This window comes from Odocoileus virginianus, chromosome 6 (assembly GCF_023699985.2).
Source record: "Odocoileus virginianus isolate 20LAN1187 ecotype Illinois chromosome 6, Ovbor_1.2, whole genome shotgun sequence".
NCBI classification, from domain to species: domain Eukaryota; kingdom Metazoa; phylum Chordata; class Mammalia; order Artiodactyla; family Cervidae; genus Odocoileus; species Odocoileus virginianus.
Window position 1 is genome coordinate 7,752,796 of NC_069679.1, and position 16,933 is coordinate 7,769,728.

General features: G+C 38.1%; 1 protein-coding gene across 8 annotated transcripts in view; it reads left to right on the top strand.

Moving 5' to 3' along the window:
• The window catches only part of IQCH (IQ motif containing H), a 225,769-nt gene that overhangs the window by 207,030 nt on the left and 1,806 nt on the right, over positions 1 to 16,933 (top strand). For 7 of the 8 annotated variants that reach the window (XM_070468684.1, XM_070468686.1, XM_070468687.1 and 4 more), the window contains 3 exons: positions 1,417 to 1,539; positions 8,638 to 8,699; positions 13,406 to 13,514. In XM_070468684.1, coding sequence (XP_070324785.1) covers positions 1,417 to 1,539; positions 8,638 to 8,699; positions 13,406 to 13,514 — 294 coding nt within the window. The remainder of the gene's footprint in view (positions 1 to 1,416; positions 1,540 to 8,637; positions 8,700 to 13,405; positions 13,515 to 16,933) is intronic. The other variant, XM_070468685.1, reaches the window with a different exon arrangement.

Sequence of the window (16,933 nt, forward strand, 5' to 3'; positions counted from 1 at the left end):
GCAGACTGGGGGCCTGGGGTTTCACAAAAGATAGTGTGTCAGGTCATTAGGATCCTTGCAACCAGCTGTGAACCAGCAGCGAACCGGCAGCACCCCTTTCCCTTCTCCTATTTCAAGTCACTGCACGCAATCAGGCACCTGGGTGCCCAGCACCTGAGGGTCCCCAGAGTTCAAAATCCGGGCCACGTGTAGCCACTTTTATGCTGTAAGGTTGGCCACGGCTCTATGAGCAGTTTTCCAAATTTCCATTTGCCCAAGGACAAACAGAGATAATTGTCAAAGGCAAATATCACATTTCATGAAGGACATGCTACAAAACTATCAGGATTCAATCCTTTCTTTTCTGAATATTAAATTTTGAATATTTTAGGAGATACTATAGTTGAAATACTTTGGACCTACCTCTAACCAGCCTTTTTGGGATAGCTCTCCTTGATAGGCAAGCAAGATAAAGAATAGCAATTTCCCAAACAAAGAAAGCAGTTGGAATTAAAGCTCTAGCATTGGTCCCTTCAAGGAGGTGAAGTACACTTAATTATTTGTTGCCGAAGAGCACAGTATGGAAAGGCGGAAGGAATCTTTACAGCAAGAAATCTAATGAACGCTATTTTAGCCAGGGGACTGTGGTTGGTGTCATAATGATAAGTCATGTTGATATGAGGTGATGAAAGTAGCAGTTTACCTTTCTCTCCAAAACCAACAACCCTCATCTAATCATGAAAAAAAATCAGACACACCTCAATTGAGGGATATTCTACAAAATACCTGATCAGTACTCCTCAAAACTGTCAGGTGAGACAGAGAAACTGTCACAGAAGACATGACAAATATAAGGTGGAGGGGATCCTGGAACAGAAAATTAGGGGAAAACTAATTATATCCAAATAAAGTATGGACTTAACAGTAATGTGGCAATTTGGTTCCTTAGTCATGACAAACATCACGTACATGTACCACATCAATGTACAATGTCAAAAGTAGGGGAACTGGGTGTGGGCTATACAGGAATTCTCTGTATAATCTTTGCAACTCTTCTCTTAATCCACAATTATTCTGAGATTAAAATTTTATTTAGGGTTTCCCTGGTGGTCCAGTGGTTAGGAATTCACCCGCCAATATAGGGGACACGGGTTCAATCCCTGGTCTGGGAACATCCCATGTGCCATGGAGCAACTAAGCCCATGGGCCACAACTACTGAAGCCCACAAGCCCTAGAGCCCGTGCTCCACCACTGCAGTAAGAAGCCCATGCACTGCAATGCAGAGTAGCCCCTGCCCACCGCAACTAGAGAAAGCCTGCGCAGAGCAACAAAACCCAGCGCAGCCAAAAGAAAAAGTAAAGGAATAAAAAGTTTTTTTAAGTTTATATATTTTGTAAAAAGCCTGAAATTCAGCTGTGGTTTGTCTTTTTTTCCAGTCACAGGCAACCAGTCGCTATGCGGTGATGAGCACCCAGCTGAGGCATGACACTCTCTCTCTGGTTTTCCACTACGTTTTTCTCCAAATGTGTAAGGCCCATGGCATCGGCTATAATGTTGAGGTATGAAGGATGACAGCTGGCCAAGATTGGGCCAAATATAGGCCTGTGGGTGATTTAGGCAGCTAATACTTTGGTACCCCTTCAAACCGATGTTCTTTAAACATTGGCTTGACATGTATTTAGTGGAAGGCCTGGGGATGAGCAGAAAGGCAACTCCACAGAGGGTAGCACTTGGTCCTGGGAAATTGATATCTGTCCCCAGACTCATACGCCCCACCTTAGTAAAGTAGAAGCCCTGTAGCTCACCAGACTTAGGAGTCATTAGGGGGGGTCCTCTCTTCATTTTGAAGCATGTCTTGACTTTCTGACCCCACCCAAAGCTGCTTCCCTATGAACATCCTCCTAGTCTGGTTGGGCTGCCATAACAAAACAACCATATACAAGGTGGTTTAAAGGGCTTCCCTTGTGGCTCAGCTGGTAAAGAATCTGCCTGCAATGTGGGAGACCTGGGTTGGGAAGATCCCTGGGTTCGATCCCTGGGTTGGGAAGATCCCCTGGGGAAGGGAAAGGGTACCCACTCCAGTATTCTGGCCTGGAGAGTTCCAGGGACTGTATTGTCCACAGGGTCTCAAAGAGTTGGACACGACTGAGTAACTTTCACTTCACTTAAATAATGTCAATTTATTTATCAGAGTTCTGGGGGCTGGGTAATCCAAGGTGAAGTTGCCAGTTAATGCAGTTCCCAGTGAGGACCCTTCCTAACTTAACAGAGCAATTGCCTCTTTGCTGTGTCCTAACATGATGAAGAAGAGCAATCTCTGGTGTCTCTGTAACCTCTCCTAGAAGGACACAGGTTCTATACAAACGGGGCATCACCCTTATGGCCTCAGTAACCTTTACCATTTCCTTAAAGTCCCTGTTTCTGATACATTCACATAGGGGATTAAGGCTTAAACATATGAATTGGGGTGCAGGGGAGTGGTACACAATTCAATTCAGAGCATCCTTCTACATACATTTCGTCGTTTCTTTCCAGGAGGAGTTCTGATAGAAAACAGTTTCCCCATTTTTAGTTGATTTCCAGTTTTATTGATGGCCAACTGAAGAGTCAACTGTAGTTTTCAGCCTCAAATTTTATTAGACTTCCATATGCCAGAAGGTGGCTAAATCTAACTCTAGCTTTATCTGAGTTAACTTATTTCATTTACTTCTAAAATATCAAAGCAGAACAAGCTCTGTGAGTGGGCATATTTGGCAGAGAAGTTCTCCTGTTGAAAAGAAAACATACTCCATAACTTTATAATGCCCAAAATTATTACTAGAGATTTATTTCTTCGGCTGAAGGCTTTGTACTTGATTGAAGTTCTAGTACCCCTGGGAAAAGTAAAGCACCAAATTTTTTAAGTTATTTACAACTTTGTGGCTCTGAGTTGATCAGATTCATTTCTAAGAACAAATTTCAGTACAGAAAACAGGCTGCTATGGCCCAGGAGAACAGTGGATGGTGCAGAGGAAGGGGTTCTGCTGAGGGCAAGAAGAATGAAGAAAGGGCAGAACCACAGAAGACACAGTGGGCATAGCCTCCAGGTCTCCGGTAATAAACAATTTACAAAGGATGAAAGATGAAATGGAAGAGAAAGAGAAATGTAGACTGAAGGTAATAGAGTGATGGAACAATATGAAGAAGAAAAAGATAAGAGGATAAAATCCAGAGACTGGAACATTCTATAAAAATAAGGTGTGTGTGTTAGTTGCTCAGTCATGTCCGACCCTTTGTGACCCCATGGACTGTAGCCAGGCTCTTTTGTTCTTGGAATTTTCCAGGCAAGAATACTGGAGTGGGTTGCCATTTCCTTCTCCAGGAGATCTTCCCAACCCAGGGATCAAACCTGGGTCTCCCACATTGTAGGCAACTCTTTACCATCTGAGTGACCAGGGTAGCTTCATAAAAATAAGGTAGGAGGAGATAAACAGAAAGAAAAAGAATAAATAATAAATAAAACTACAAGAAGAGATGAGAAATTGAATCATAAAACTCTGAGGTAAGAAGGAGACATGTGACTACTTGGAAAATTTGCAAATTCTCTAACAATTCTTTGTTACTTACTCTATTTTTCCTGAGAAGGATTCACATCTTTTCAGACCCTGGTGTCCATCCCTGGTCAGAACTCTCCACTTGTTCTCTCCATTGCATTTTCTTGGAGAGGCATTTAAACAAGCACGTACTATGTTCTGGCACTGAGCTAAGCACTATTACATTATTATCTCTTTAATCTTCTGTAAGAAGTTGCTATTTCTACCATATTACAGTGAGGAATTTGTGCTTAAAGAGTTTAAGCACTTTCCCCAGGCCACACAGCCAAACATTTTATGGAATGCCTTAATCCACAAGTGTCCATAAAGTCAAATATGATTCTTTTTCTTACATCAGAATACCTCCTATGCACCTTTTTCTCTCTAAAGACTGTTTCTCACTAACTATGTATGTTTCTAAAGTATTATTTCTAATCTATTCCAAGCAATCTGAGATCCATTTCAAATAAAATATTCCACCTAGGTATATATTTTTCAGTTGAAGAAGCACAAACTTCTCGATAACCCCCTCAACTGTCTCCATTTGACAAAGGTAAAAAAGATATGTGTAACAATAACTTCCCTAAAATTGTATTGCCTCCTTGGGTTATTCTGAGTCTACAAAGAAGATCACTTACCCTAATTCCACTGTCACATATGCTACCTGCTTCCATGCGTGTGTGCTCAGTTGCTCAGTTGTGTCCGACTCTTTGTGTTCCCATGGACTGTAACCTCCCGGCTCCTTTGTCCATGGAATTTTCCAGGCAAGAATGCTGGAGTGGGTTGCCATTTCCTACTCCAGGGTATCTTCCCAACCCAGGGATTGAACCCACATCTCCTGCATTGTCAGGCAGATTCTTTACCATTGAGCCACCTGGGAAGCCCTACCCATTTCCACTCTTGATCAAACTTAATGTGGCAAGAAGCAATATTAATAACACATCAATGTCATCGCTACCAAAAGAAGAATCCTCAAAAGTCCTTATTTTCAACATTATGTTTTTCTTCCCATTATCATCATCGAATTTCACATGTTGTTTTTTGTCCAAAATCTCAGGGGTGAAAAAAGGGAAATGAGATCACCCTATGAGTTTATTTTTCCTTGCTGAATATTGGAAGGAAGCATTGCTGAGTTTGTAACCAACTCGGTAGGTCTCATTCCTGGTATTTCTGTAATGCTACAAAATACCCCCACTGATTTCCTAATGAAATGAACTTGTAATGAAAGCCATATGGAGAAAAGTGTCATGTTTACGGCCTGCGACAGTGTGGTGGGCTGGTCTCACACATATAGAGGCAGTGTGCCATGGTCCTGAATGGCTCCACAGCCACTAGCAATCACTTCCTCAGGACAACAGATTGTCGTGGTGGCTGATCAAAATGTTCTGATTCTCCTCCTTTCACACACATAACAGAATTATACTTCCTCCACCCTCTGCCTGAAGTTAGACATGGCCATGTAACTTATTTTGGCCAGCGAAATATGAATAGAAGTGATGTGTGTCTTCTGTGCCTTTAAGAGCCACTCCATGAGTCACCATGTCCTTTTTCCTGCCTTGGAAATCCTGGAAGTACACTGAAATGGAGCCTCCTTCAGCTCTGATGTACCAATGGGGACCAGAGACCCATGCTGACGCATGTGGGAAATGAAGTAAGAGCAAGAACCAACTTTTTTGCTACACAAACTAGTAATTGATTGTTTTTTTTAAACTACTGAAGCATAACAGCCTACTTGATTGATTCAAAAATTAGTATCAAGAAAAGGATGCACCCCAAAAAGAAAAGAACTATTATTACTTCACCATGTAGTCAGTACAAAAAGTAATAAGATATTTTACATTTGTGTACCAAGTTAGGGATTGAACCTGGGTCTCCTGCATTGCAGGCATATTCTGTATTGTCTGAGGCCCCAGGGAAGCCCAAGAAAAGGCACATTGCCTCGGGGAAACAAACCCCATCTCCCATTTGACAGGCAGAGATACTCCCCACTATTCTAAAGAGGACAGCTTGAAAGCTGCAGTAAACTCAGTTTCGATGACTAATATTTCAAGTTCTCAGTAGCCCCACGTGTCTAGTGGCTACCATGCTGGACAGCACAGTAAAGGATGCAAGACAAGATCATCTAGTCAATAGTTCTTAGCCATGACTGCCCATTAGAATGGCCTGAGTGAGATTTTAAAAGTACAGATGTTCAGGCAAGTTTGGGAATAGGGAGAGACAAGTGAGGCACTTACCCAAAGCTCCTCAGTAATAAAGATAAATTTAATAATGTAATGCAAAATGTTAAAATCAAAATTAATTCAAGAAATCCATGATGAACAAAATATCAGTATTTCAAATAAAAATATACTGATGTTTTTCCTTTGCCTTGGGCTCTAGTATGGCTTAGTCTGGCACTGTACCCAGGACCCACTCCAGACCAATTAAATCAGTATTTTTGGAGGTAGGGTCCAGGCATTAAATTTTGTTTGTTTGTTTCAGGCATTAAATTTTTAAAGCACTCAGATGATTCTAATATGCAGCCAGCATTGACCACCACTCTAGTCCATTGTCTATTCTAATGCCTAGGTTTCCTGATAAAATGGAGAGTCAATGGGGAGTTGTAATTCTGGCATGTGGGATCTTTTACCAAATCCCCCAAATGTAGTTTTTTTTTTTTTCCTGTGCTACTAGTGATGAGTCCACAGCTTCATGGGGCAGCCATTTCCACTATTGGACAACTCCAGCATTAGCTTTTGTTTATTTGAGACAAAAATGTTAAAAGATAGTTTTCCAAAAAGGATAAAATCATGTCTTTCATACCGATACAAAAATACATACATGATAAAGATTTTATTTAAGAGAGAAGAATTAGGCAGATTTTATAATCAGGACAAGAAAGAATTTTAAGAAACCAGACATCTTTATAGATCATGACTACTGAAATGAAAATGTAAATGGAGGCAAAGTTGATTTTTCCACATGGGAAGTGGGAGAGGAAAATCAACTGAACCTCTACCAGAGTGGACAGAATTTCTCAGTCACTTGTAAAATATCTTCCATAGACTCAAGGTGTGATATAGAGAGTATATAGCTTTCCTTTGAAGTACAAATTATTTTTCACACAACAAACTGCTTCCCTATATTTTCTATCAATTTATCTTAGAACAGTGGTTTTTAAATTTTGATGTGCATGAGAATCACCCAGAAAGTGAGCTAAATTGCAGATTGGAAAAGAAAATGAAAGCAAAAACAAATAAATTGGACCTAATTAAAAGCTTTTACACAGCAAAGTAAACCATTGACAAAACAAAAAACCACCTGCTAAATGGGAGAAAATATTTGCAAATGATATGACAAGTAAGGGGTTAATATCCAAAATATATAAACAGCTCATACAACTCAACATGAAAAAAAAAAAAGAAATTTGATTAAAAACTGGGCAGAAGACCTGAACAGACATTTTTCAAAAGAAGACACACCGATGGCCAACAAGCACATGAAAAGATGCTCAACATCATTTGTAATCAGAGAAATGCAAATCAAAACCATAATGAGATATCACCTCATGCCCATCTATCATCAAAAAAAGCACAAATAACAAATGTTGGTGAGGATGTGGAGAAAAGAGAACCCTCATACACTGTTGGTGCAAATACAAATTGGTGCAGCCACTGTATGGAGGTTTCTCAGAAAACTAAAAGTATAATTACCGTATGATCCACCAATTTCACTCCTGGGTAGAAAACACTAACTTGAAAAAAAAAAAAAAAAAGAAAACACTAACTTGAAAAGATACATGCACCCTAAATGTTCATAGCACCACTATTTACAATTGCCAAGATAAAGAAGCAACCTAAATATTCACCAACAGGTAAATGAATAAAGAAGATGTGGTATATATGTACAATGGAACATTACTCAGCCATAAAAAAGAATGCAAATTTGCCATTTGCAACAACATGGAGCAACTTAGAGGTATTATGATTGAAATAAATCAGAGAGAGAAAGACAAATACTATTTGTTATAACTTAATGTGGAATCTAAAAAAATACAATAAACTAGTGAATATAAAAAAAAGAAACAGATTTACAGAGAACAAACTAGTGGTTATCAGTGGGAAGAGGGAAGGTGGGAGGGATAAGACAGGGACAGATTAAAAAGTACAAACTACTATGTGTAGAATAAATAAGCCACAACACAAGGAATACAGCCAATATGTTAAAATAACTATAAATATAACCTTTTATATAGGGTTATAAATATAACCTAACTAAACCTATAACCTAAATATAACCTAAATATAAAATAACTATAAATATAACCTTTTATAAAGAGTATAACCTTTAAAAATTGTCAATCATTATGTTGTACACCTGATACTTATTGTATAGCAACTATATATCAATTTTGAAAAGGTGCAGTATATGTAGAATGGAATATTACTCAACCATGAGAAAGAAGGAAATCCTGTTATGTGTGAGAACACAGATGAAACTTGACTGCATTATGCTAAGTGAGAAAAGTCAGACAAAGATTATACGGTATCACTTACATGTAGAATCTAAAAAAAAAGTCAAACTCAATGAAACAGAGTAGAGTGGTGGTTACCAGGACCTGGGGTGGGTGGGGGATTGGGAGGATATTGGTCAAAGGGACAAATGTGCAGTTTGAAAATCAGAGTAGGTTTTAGAGAAATCTAATGAAAAGCATAGTGATTATAGTCAACAATATTATATTATATACTTCAAAATTGCCATGAGACTAGATCCTTAATGTTCTCACTACAAAAATGAAATCATAATTATGTGATGAGATAGAAGTCTTAGCTAAAGCTATTGCGATAATCAGATCAACATGTTGTACACTTTAAACTTATACAGTGTTCAATGTAAATTATAATCTCAGTTAAAAGAAAACACTGACCGGGAATGTATCTATTCCATATTCTGCAGACAGCCTTTCCAAATGTGCTTCTCAAAATATTTGCAATTAGTTGTAGACTTCAATTCAAATCAGCCTTAGTGGTTTTAGTGTAGTACGTTTTCTTTACTTTGTTTCCAACATAATATGCTATTTCTTTTCTTCCCATTCAAATTTTATAGGACAGACAAGGAACTATCTTTATATTATTTGAAAACTTGAAGAGAGACAGGTTGGGAATGTTGTAAGTATGAAGTATGTCTAAGAGATGTAATAAACTAAGAAAATAGACTATAAGAATCAACAAGAATGAAGCTTCTTTTGCATTTTAACCGGTATGCTGATTTATTGAAAGTCTATCGTGTTTTATTTAGATCTTTAAGTATTTCATAAATTGACTTGAGATGTGTCAGTGGAAGTTCATTAGTATAACTGATTAATTATCCAGAATCGATGGGTGAGAGTCTAGTTTTAACAACATATTATATTCAAACACATATATCTACAAGCCACAGCAAATCTGACTAATGAGGAACCAGCTCAGATGTCCTGATTGCAGAAGGGCAGTTGTCATTCTGACATGCTTAGAAAAATGCTCTGGTGACTTGGCAAGATGCTCCCCAAAAGGCAGGGCCTGTAGCCTCGCCTCAGATCTAGTTCCAGCCCTGATGCAGTCTCCTTGAGATACATTTTATTCTAAGAGTCCTTTGCACCATTCAGGAGGTTTCTCTGTGTTTTCCTGTTTCCTGCAAATTTCTCTCCAGGTTATTCTGGAGAGCTAGTAGAAGTTGTTACCTCATCTAGGACTCAGAACTCTCAAGCCATAGCCTTGAACTGTATCTTATTCATATCTTGAAATATGGTTATTTGGTACCTTTAAGTCATTCTGATTTGTTGGGAAACTTTCTATCTTATATTTTTCTTCCTTTTAATACTTAGAGCACATTGAAAAAGATAAGATGAACAAATATAAACTTTTCTTAGTGTTGCTTTTCTCTGGAGGAATGAGAGGCTTTTTCATGAGTTGACTGGGTTTTGTTTGGGTTTATTACAATCAGGCCGTATCAGGTGAGAGCTCTAAGGGGGAACCTTACACATCAGATTTGTGTGGCTTGGCTTCACTGGGATAACTTCATCTGATTTCACTTATACTAGGATATTTCTGGAAATAGTGGAATTTAAGTAGAAAGTTCAAGGAAGGGAGAAATGAAGGAAACTCTAGAGATGAATTATTAATAGGAAAGGGGACATACAGTCCATCTAGTTTCTTGGATCCCAAGCTGGGAACCATGGACCTGAGGAGGCTGAGGGGGTGGCTAGAGGAGCTTGAATTCATGTGTGGACCCAGCATTATACAAACACACGATTTTTTTTAAAGTATGAGTCGCAATCTTAAGGATATGTAAGAATCACTTTGAGGGACTTTGTGAAACTACACAATCAAAGATTCTGATTTTGTCAATCTGGATGGGACCCAGGAATTTGGAGAAGCACCTGGGGTCCAATACATACTGACCTTGTGGCAATAAAATACAAATCACTGTTAAAAAATTAATTACTCAAGATTTCTCTTGGTAAGTGTCACATTGCACTTGAAAATATGTGGACTATTTTTAAATATCTTTTGATAATGATTTCTAACATCATTCCACAGTGATAAGAGAATAGACTCTGTACCATTTCAATACCTCTAGACAATGAAATTTTTGCACCTTTTTTTATGTCCCTGGATATATTCAGTATCTCCTGATTTGTAGTCTATGGGAACTTGAATAGAATTTGTATCCTGTTATCATATGAAAATTGTATATATCTTAATTATGTTGAATTGGTTTATAGCACCCTTCAAGTCTACTATATCCTTCTACTTTCCTGTCTGTTCATTCTATTAATTTTTGAGAGTTTGATATTGAAACTCCAATTAAAAATCTTAATTTATCTACTTAAAAACTTGTAAAATATAGTAGAACTGTATGTAACTTTGTTCTGTGTTTTCCAAGTCTCCTGTAAATGTGTTATCATACTTTCATAATTTAAAAACAGAAAAAAATGAAAAAAAATTAATGACTCTGAAGTTGCCTTTCCCCTTCATGGATCACAGCCTTGTTGTGGTGAAGGGCCATCCAAGATGGACAGATCATAGTGAAGAGTTCTGACAAAACATGGTCCACTGGAGGAGGAAATGGCAACCCACTCCAGTAATTCTTACCTGGAAAACCACATAAACAGTATGAAAAAGCAAAAAGATTTGACACCTGAAGATGAGCCCCCAGGTCAGAAAGTGTCCAATATACTACTGGGAAAGACCAGAGAGCAATTACTAATAGCTCCAGGAAGAATGAAGCAATAGGGTCAAACCAGAAACGACACTCAGTTGTGGATGTGTCTAGTGGTGAAAGTAAAATCGATGCTGTTAAAGAACAATACTGTATAGGAACCTGGAATGTGAGGTCCATGAATCAAGGTAAATTGGATGTGGTCAAGCAGGAGATGGCAAGATTGAACACCAACATCTCAGGAGTCAGTGAATTAAAATGGATGGGATAGACAGATGAATGGCCAAGGAAGTTGTGGTACATATACACAATGGAATATTCCTCAGCTATAAAAAGGAATGCATTTGAGTCTGTTCTAATGAGGTGGATGAACCTAGAGCCTGTTACACAGAGCAAAATAAGTCAGAAAGAGAAAGACAAATATTGTATATTAATGCATATATATGGAATCTAGAAAGATAGTACTGACGATCCTATGTGCAGGGCAGCAAAGGAGACACAGACATAAAGAACAGACTTTTGGACACAGTGGGGGAAGGAGAGGGTGGGATGATTTGAGAGAATAGCATTGAAACATACACATTACCATATGTAAAATATGTAGCCAGTGGGAGTTTGATGTATGACTCAGGGAACCCAAAGCCAGTGCTATGTGACAACCTAAAAGGTGGGAGGGGGAGAGAGGCAGGAGAGGGGTATAAGAGGGAGGGGACATATGTATACCTATGGCCAATTCATGTTGATGTATGGCAAAAATCATCACAATTTTGTGAAATAATTATCCTACAATTAAAAATTTTAAAAGGTTCTAAAAAATGGAAAATAAATAAAATGGATGAAATTCATTCAGATGACCATTATATCTACTACTGTGGGCGAGGCAGATTTTATTTTCTTGGGCTCCAAAATCACTGTGGACAGTGACCGCAGCCATGAAATTAAAAGATACATAAACCATCTCCTTGCTCCTTGGAAGGAATGTTATGACAAAACTAGATAGCATATTAAAAAGCAGAGACATTGCTTTACCAACAAAGGTCATATAATCAAAGCTATGGTTTTTCCAGTACTCATGTATGGATGTGAGAGTTGAACCATTAAGATGGCTGAGCACAGAAGAATTGATGCTTTCGAACTGTGGTCTGGAGAAAACTCTTGAGAGTCCCTTGGACAGCAAGGAGATCAAACCAGTCAATCATAAAGGAAATCAACTCTGAATATTCATTGGAAGGGCTGAAGCTGAAACTGAAGCTCCAATACTTTGGCCACCTAATGTGAAGAGCCAACTCACTGAAAAAGATCTGACTCATTGGAAAAGACCCTGATGCTGGGAAAGACTGAAGGCAAAAGGAGAAGGGGGCAGCAGAGGGTGAGATGGTTAGATGGCGTTACTGACTCTCCGGACATGAATTTGAGCAAACTCTGGGATATAGTGGAGGACAGAGAAGCCTGGCGTGCTGCAGTCCATGGAGTAGCAAAGAATCCAACACAACTTAATGAGTGAAAAACAACAACAACAAAAATTTGCCTTGGCTATTGTTTTTTCTATGAAAAGAAAAGATACCAATGTTCAGTAGCTATAAAGGGTAGGAGTACATGGTCCTTGGATTTGGGGAATGTAACTCAAGAGGTTTGGAAGTACTTATCTAGTCCACTTCCTTCATTTCAGAGAAAAGAAATGAAGACCCAGAGAGCTCAAGTAACTTCCCCAAAGTCACAAAGTCAGTAGCAGGGCATAGAGCTCTGGTCTCCTGTCTTGGAACTGGGAAGATTTCTACTCCCAACCTGATCCAAGGAAAGCCCAATCAGGCTGTAAGGAAGCCATTCTGAAAGGCTCTAAGCCTGACTCTAAGGTGACTTATTTTACAGATAACAACTGGCAAAGAAGTAATCCCAAAGTTATTTGCAGTTTCCTTAAGAGGCATTAGCTCTTTAGGTTCACCCCCTCAGGACAGAACAATTTTTAAAAATTAATCCATTCATTTAATCTATTTTTTCCTTTGATAAAAAAAAAGTTTGAATAATTGCTAGAAAAATACCCAGGAGTTTTGTTTCCAAGTTAAAATTTACAATGATCTAGTGGTTTGGGAATGTTCACTGACCATAATTTAGTTCTACAGGATGGTTTCCAAATTCTCTGAAATCGTCTTTAAATGTGTGTTCAGCTTTATAAAGACAGCTAGTCATGAATGGGGCACATTCTCCTCTGCACATAGATGGGATGCATTCATAAGTAGGAGCAATCACTTGTATACATGAAATAGAAAATAAACCCTAGATGAAAATCTCCGGAATACTGAGGTGCCAATGTCTCTGTAGGCAAGTAAATTGTTAAGTATGAATTACACTCAGAAACAATTCTCTTAAACTAACAATTTTTAAAATGAGCTAATACTAGTGTCCTAGCTCAGTGGTAGCCTTTTGCTAGGAATGACTGAACCTATTCCTACATTCTGCTATGTTGATTAATAAAAAATATTTATTACACAAATCCTTTTTGTTGACAAGTTAAAATGGAGCCTCATCTTTCATATCTCCCTGAAGATTGCCACCTTGTGAGATTGAAAATACTCATTAAATTCCATCACCAGACAGGCACAAATGAGAGGGTGATTGTTTCTAAGCATGTGAGGGGAATCGTTGGTAAACTCATTTGTTTGGATATCATTAACAGAACAATCGGTGAGGATCTCCAGGGGGTCCTCATGACCTTTGCTCGCAATCTCTTCATCATCCATCAAGAAATATCAGCACCTAATATGCAAGGCGAGACCAATTTTAAGGTGAGGTGTTAATTAACTAACGATCCTGGTTAATTTCTATACAAGGGCTGAAAATACCTCATGCTGTATTGTAAACAAGTGCTAAACCATTTTTTTTCATTGTAAGCGGTACATATTTTACAGCATGTAGGGTCAATATTGTAAGGTTCCCATTGAACCTGTTAGTTAAATTTAATAGTTTGAAACTTTTTCTTTAAATATAGTAGACTTGTTTTAACTTGCTGCCATTTCCAAATCTAAACTTACAAGACAACAGGGCTTTCTGATGTTGAAGGTGACACCGAAGTGTCACAATGGAACCAAAACAGAGACTGTCACAATCAAAAATCCTGACTATAATCTACCTGTATTTCAGATAATACAATATCTGGCTAAGGATTCCTGGGAAGTCTAAGTTTCTAGAGCCAGAAAAGTTCTGAGATTCCAGGAAGGACAACGTGTATAGGGAGAAACAGAAGAAAACCTCAGTATATTTGTAAGCCATCTGCTCCACCCCATTTCGCTGAAGTGGGACAGGTATATCATCATAACATTTTGAAGCTAATGATGTTGCTTCAGGAAATCCAGTCATGTGTAATTGATTAGAAGTCTCTAAACTCTAGAAAATGAGAGCAAGATATACCAGAATTTTTAAAATATCAGCTAAACAGAGACGAACACTTGATATTGCTCACTGGAGTGTGCATCTGGTTCCCAGTCAGCCTTCATCTTGTTTGAATGGGTCAAGTAATTCAAGGGATTCAATCAGAAACCACATGTGATTTTTCTCTTAAATGGAAAGACCAACAAAAGCATGATAAAAATAAAAATTTTGAATATTTTTTTCCTTGAGCTAGGGCCCAGTCCCGGCTCAGCCAGTTGAGTCACTCAGTCATGTCCAACTCTGTGACCCCATGGACTGCAGCACGCCAGGCTTCCCTGTCCTTCACCAACTCCCAGAGCTTGCTCAAACTCACATCCATCAAGTCAGTAATGCCATCCAACCATCTCATCCTCTGTTGTTCCCTTCTCCTCTTGCCTTCAGTCTTTCCCAGCATCAGAGTCTTTTCCACTGAGTCAGTTCTTTGTATCAGGTGGCTAAAGTATTGGAGCTTCAGTTTCAGCACCAGTCCTTCCAATGACTGTTCAGGACTGATTTCCTTTAGGATTGACTGGTTTGATCTCTGCAGTCCAAGGGACTCTCAAGAGTCCCTCTGTAACAGTAATAATGATAATAATGCTTTGCTCTTCAGAGTGATTTTATGTGTTGCATCAACTTTCACTGGTCTTTCTAAAGGATCTGTGCTCATCATTTATATTCTAAGTTCCTGCCAGCTAGCATCATTTCATCCATTACCATGATATGCAAAATTCTGAGCCTATATACACGTGATCAGTTTAGTCTCTCCAAATACAGCTAATAGTCAGGATCAGATGGTGCTGTGGACTGAACTGTGTTCTCCCAAGTTCATGTGTTGAACTCTTCATCCCCAGTATGATAATATATGAAGAAGGTGACCTTGGGAAGTAATTATGTTTAAATGAAGTCATAATGGTGGGATCCTCATGATGGGATTAGTGCCCTTATAAGAAACCAGAGACCTTGCACTCTTTCTTTCTCTCTTTCTCTGTCTCTGTCTCCCCACTAAATGGGAACACAGCAAAAAGATGGTTGTCTGCAAACCAGAAAGAGAGCTTTCACCAGGAACAGAGAGAGCCAGCACCTTGCCCTCAAACTTCCCAGCCTCCAGAAATGTGAGAAATAAATTTTTGTTGTTAAAGCCATGCCATCTACAGTGTTTTGTTATAGCAGCCTGGGCAGACTAAGGCACACAGTTTATCCCCCAAACCATGCAGACTTAGTAGACTCCAACCTTGGACTTGAGGTTGGCAGAGCCAACTGCTATTGACAAAATAAGGCCTTTTCTCTCTGCCCTTTGTCTGACTTTAAAAATCATCAAAAGTCAGATATTCTTAAGTAGCTTTAAATATCTCATGGTTTCTGCATCTCATGCAAATCACTGTTATCTTGACTTTTTTTTAACCCTTGGTAGAAGATCCAAAGGTAAAAACTTTAAATCTCAATAAAATAGGAATAACTTTTAAAAACTTAAAAAGTGTAATAGATTCATTTTTGGTAGTATTTTTGTCTACTATCCTAATGACAGCCTAATAAGTATTTTCTGTTTGTAAACAAAGATTTACCAGCAAAGTAAAGGCCAAATAAAAAGGTAATGCAGAAAAAGCATTTAACAAAATCTAACACCCTTTCTTGATTAAACAAAACACTCAAACAAACTAGGACTAAAAAGTGACTTCTTCAACCTGACAAGGGCATCTGGGAAAAACCCACAGCTAACATCATAGTTAATGGTGCAAGACTGAAAACTTTCCCCCCAAGATCAGGAACAAGACAAGGATGTCTGCTCTCACCACTTCTATTCATCATTATATTGGAGGTTCTAGCCTGGACAGTTAGGCAAGAAAAAGAAATAAAAGGCACCAAGATTGAAAAGAAAGAAACTATCTTTATTCACACATGACATGATCTTGTATATAGAAATCCTAAAGAACTCAGAAACAATCTATTGGAACTAATAAATTCAGCAAGTTTGTAAGACCCAATATCAATATATTAATATAAATATCAATTGTATCTCCATATGTCAGTGATGAACAATCTAAAATTGATTTTTAAATAAAAAAGAATAATAAGTTTAGCAGAATGAGTACAAGACCTGTCTGCTGAAAACTACAAAACAGCGTAAAAGAAAGGAGACCTAAATAAGTGGAGAGACATTCTATGTTTATGGAACAGAAAACTTAACATTGCTAAAATGGCAGTACTCTCCAAATTGATTCACAGATTCATTGCAATTCCTATCAAAATCCTAGCTGGCTTTACTGCAGAAATTGATGACATAATCCTAAAATTTATTTGGAAATTTGAGAGATCCAAAATAGTCAAAATAATCTTGGGAAAAAAGAACAAAGTTAGAGGGCCTCTCAATTTTAAAAACTTACTACAAAGCTACAGTAATCAAGAATATGTGGTACTGTCATAAGAACAGACATATAGATGAATGGAATAGAACTGAGAGTTCAAAAACAAACCTTCACTTTTACAGTTAGTTGACTTTCAATATATGCCAAGCCCATTCAATGAAAAAAGAATAGTCTTTTTGATAAATGGTGCTGGGACAAATGGATATCCACATGCAAATGAATGAAGTTGTACCTCTCAACTCCATAGCAAATACAAAAATTAAGTAAAATTGGATTAAAGACATAAATGTAACAGTTAAAAGTATTAAATTCTTAGAAGAAAACAGGTATAAATCTTCAAGACCTTGTGGTTAGCAATGGCTTCTTAGCTATGATAGGTTAAGTGCAATCAAGCAACATAAAAACACTAAGTTGGATTCCATCAACATTGAAAA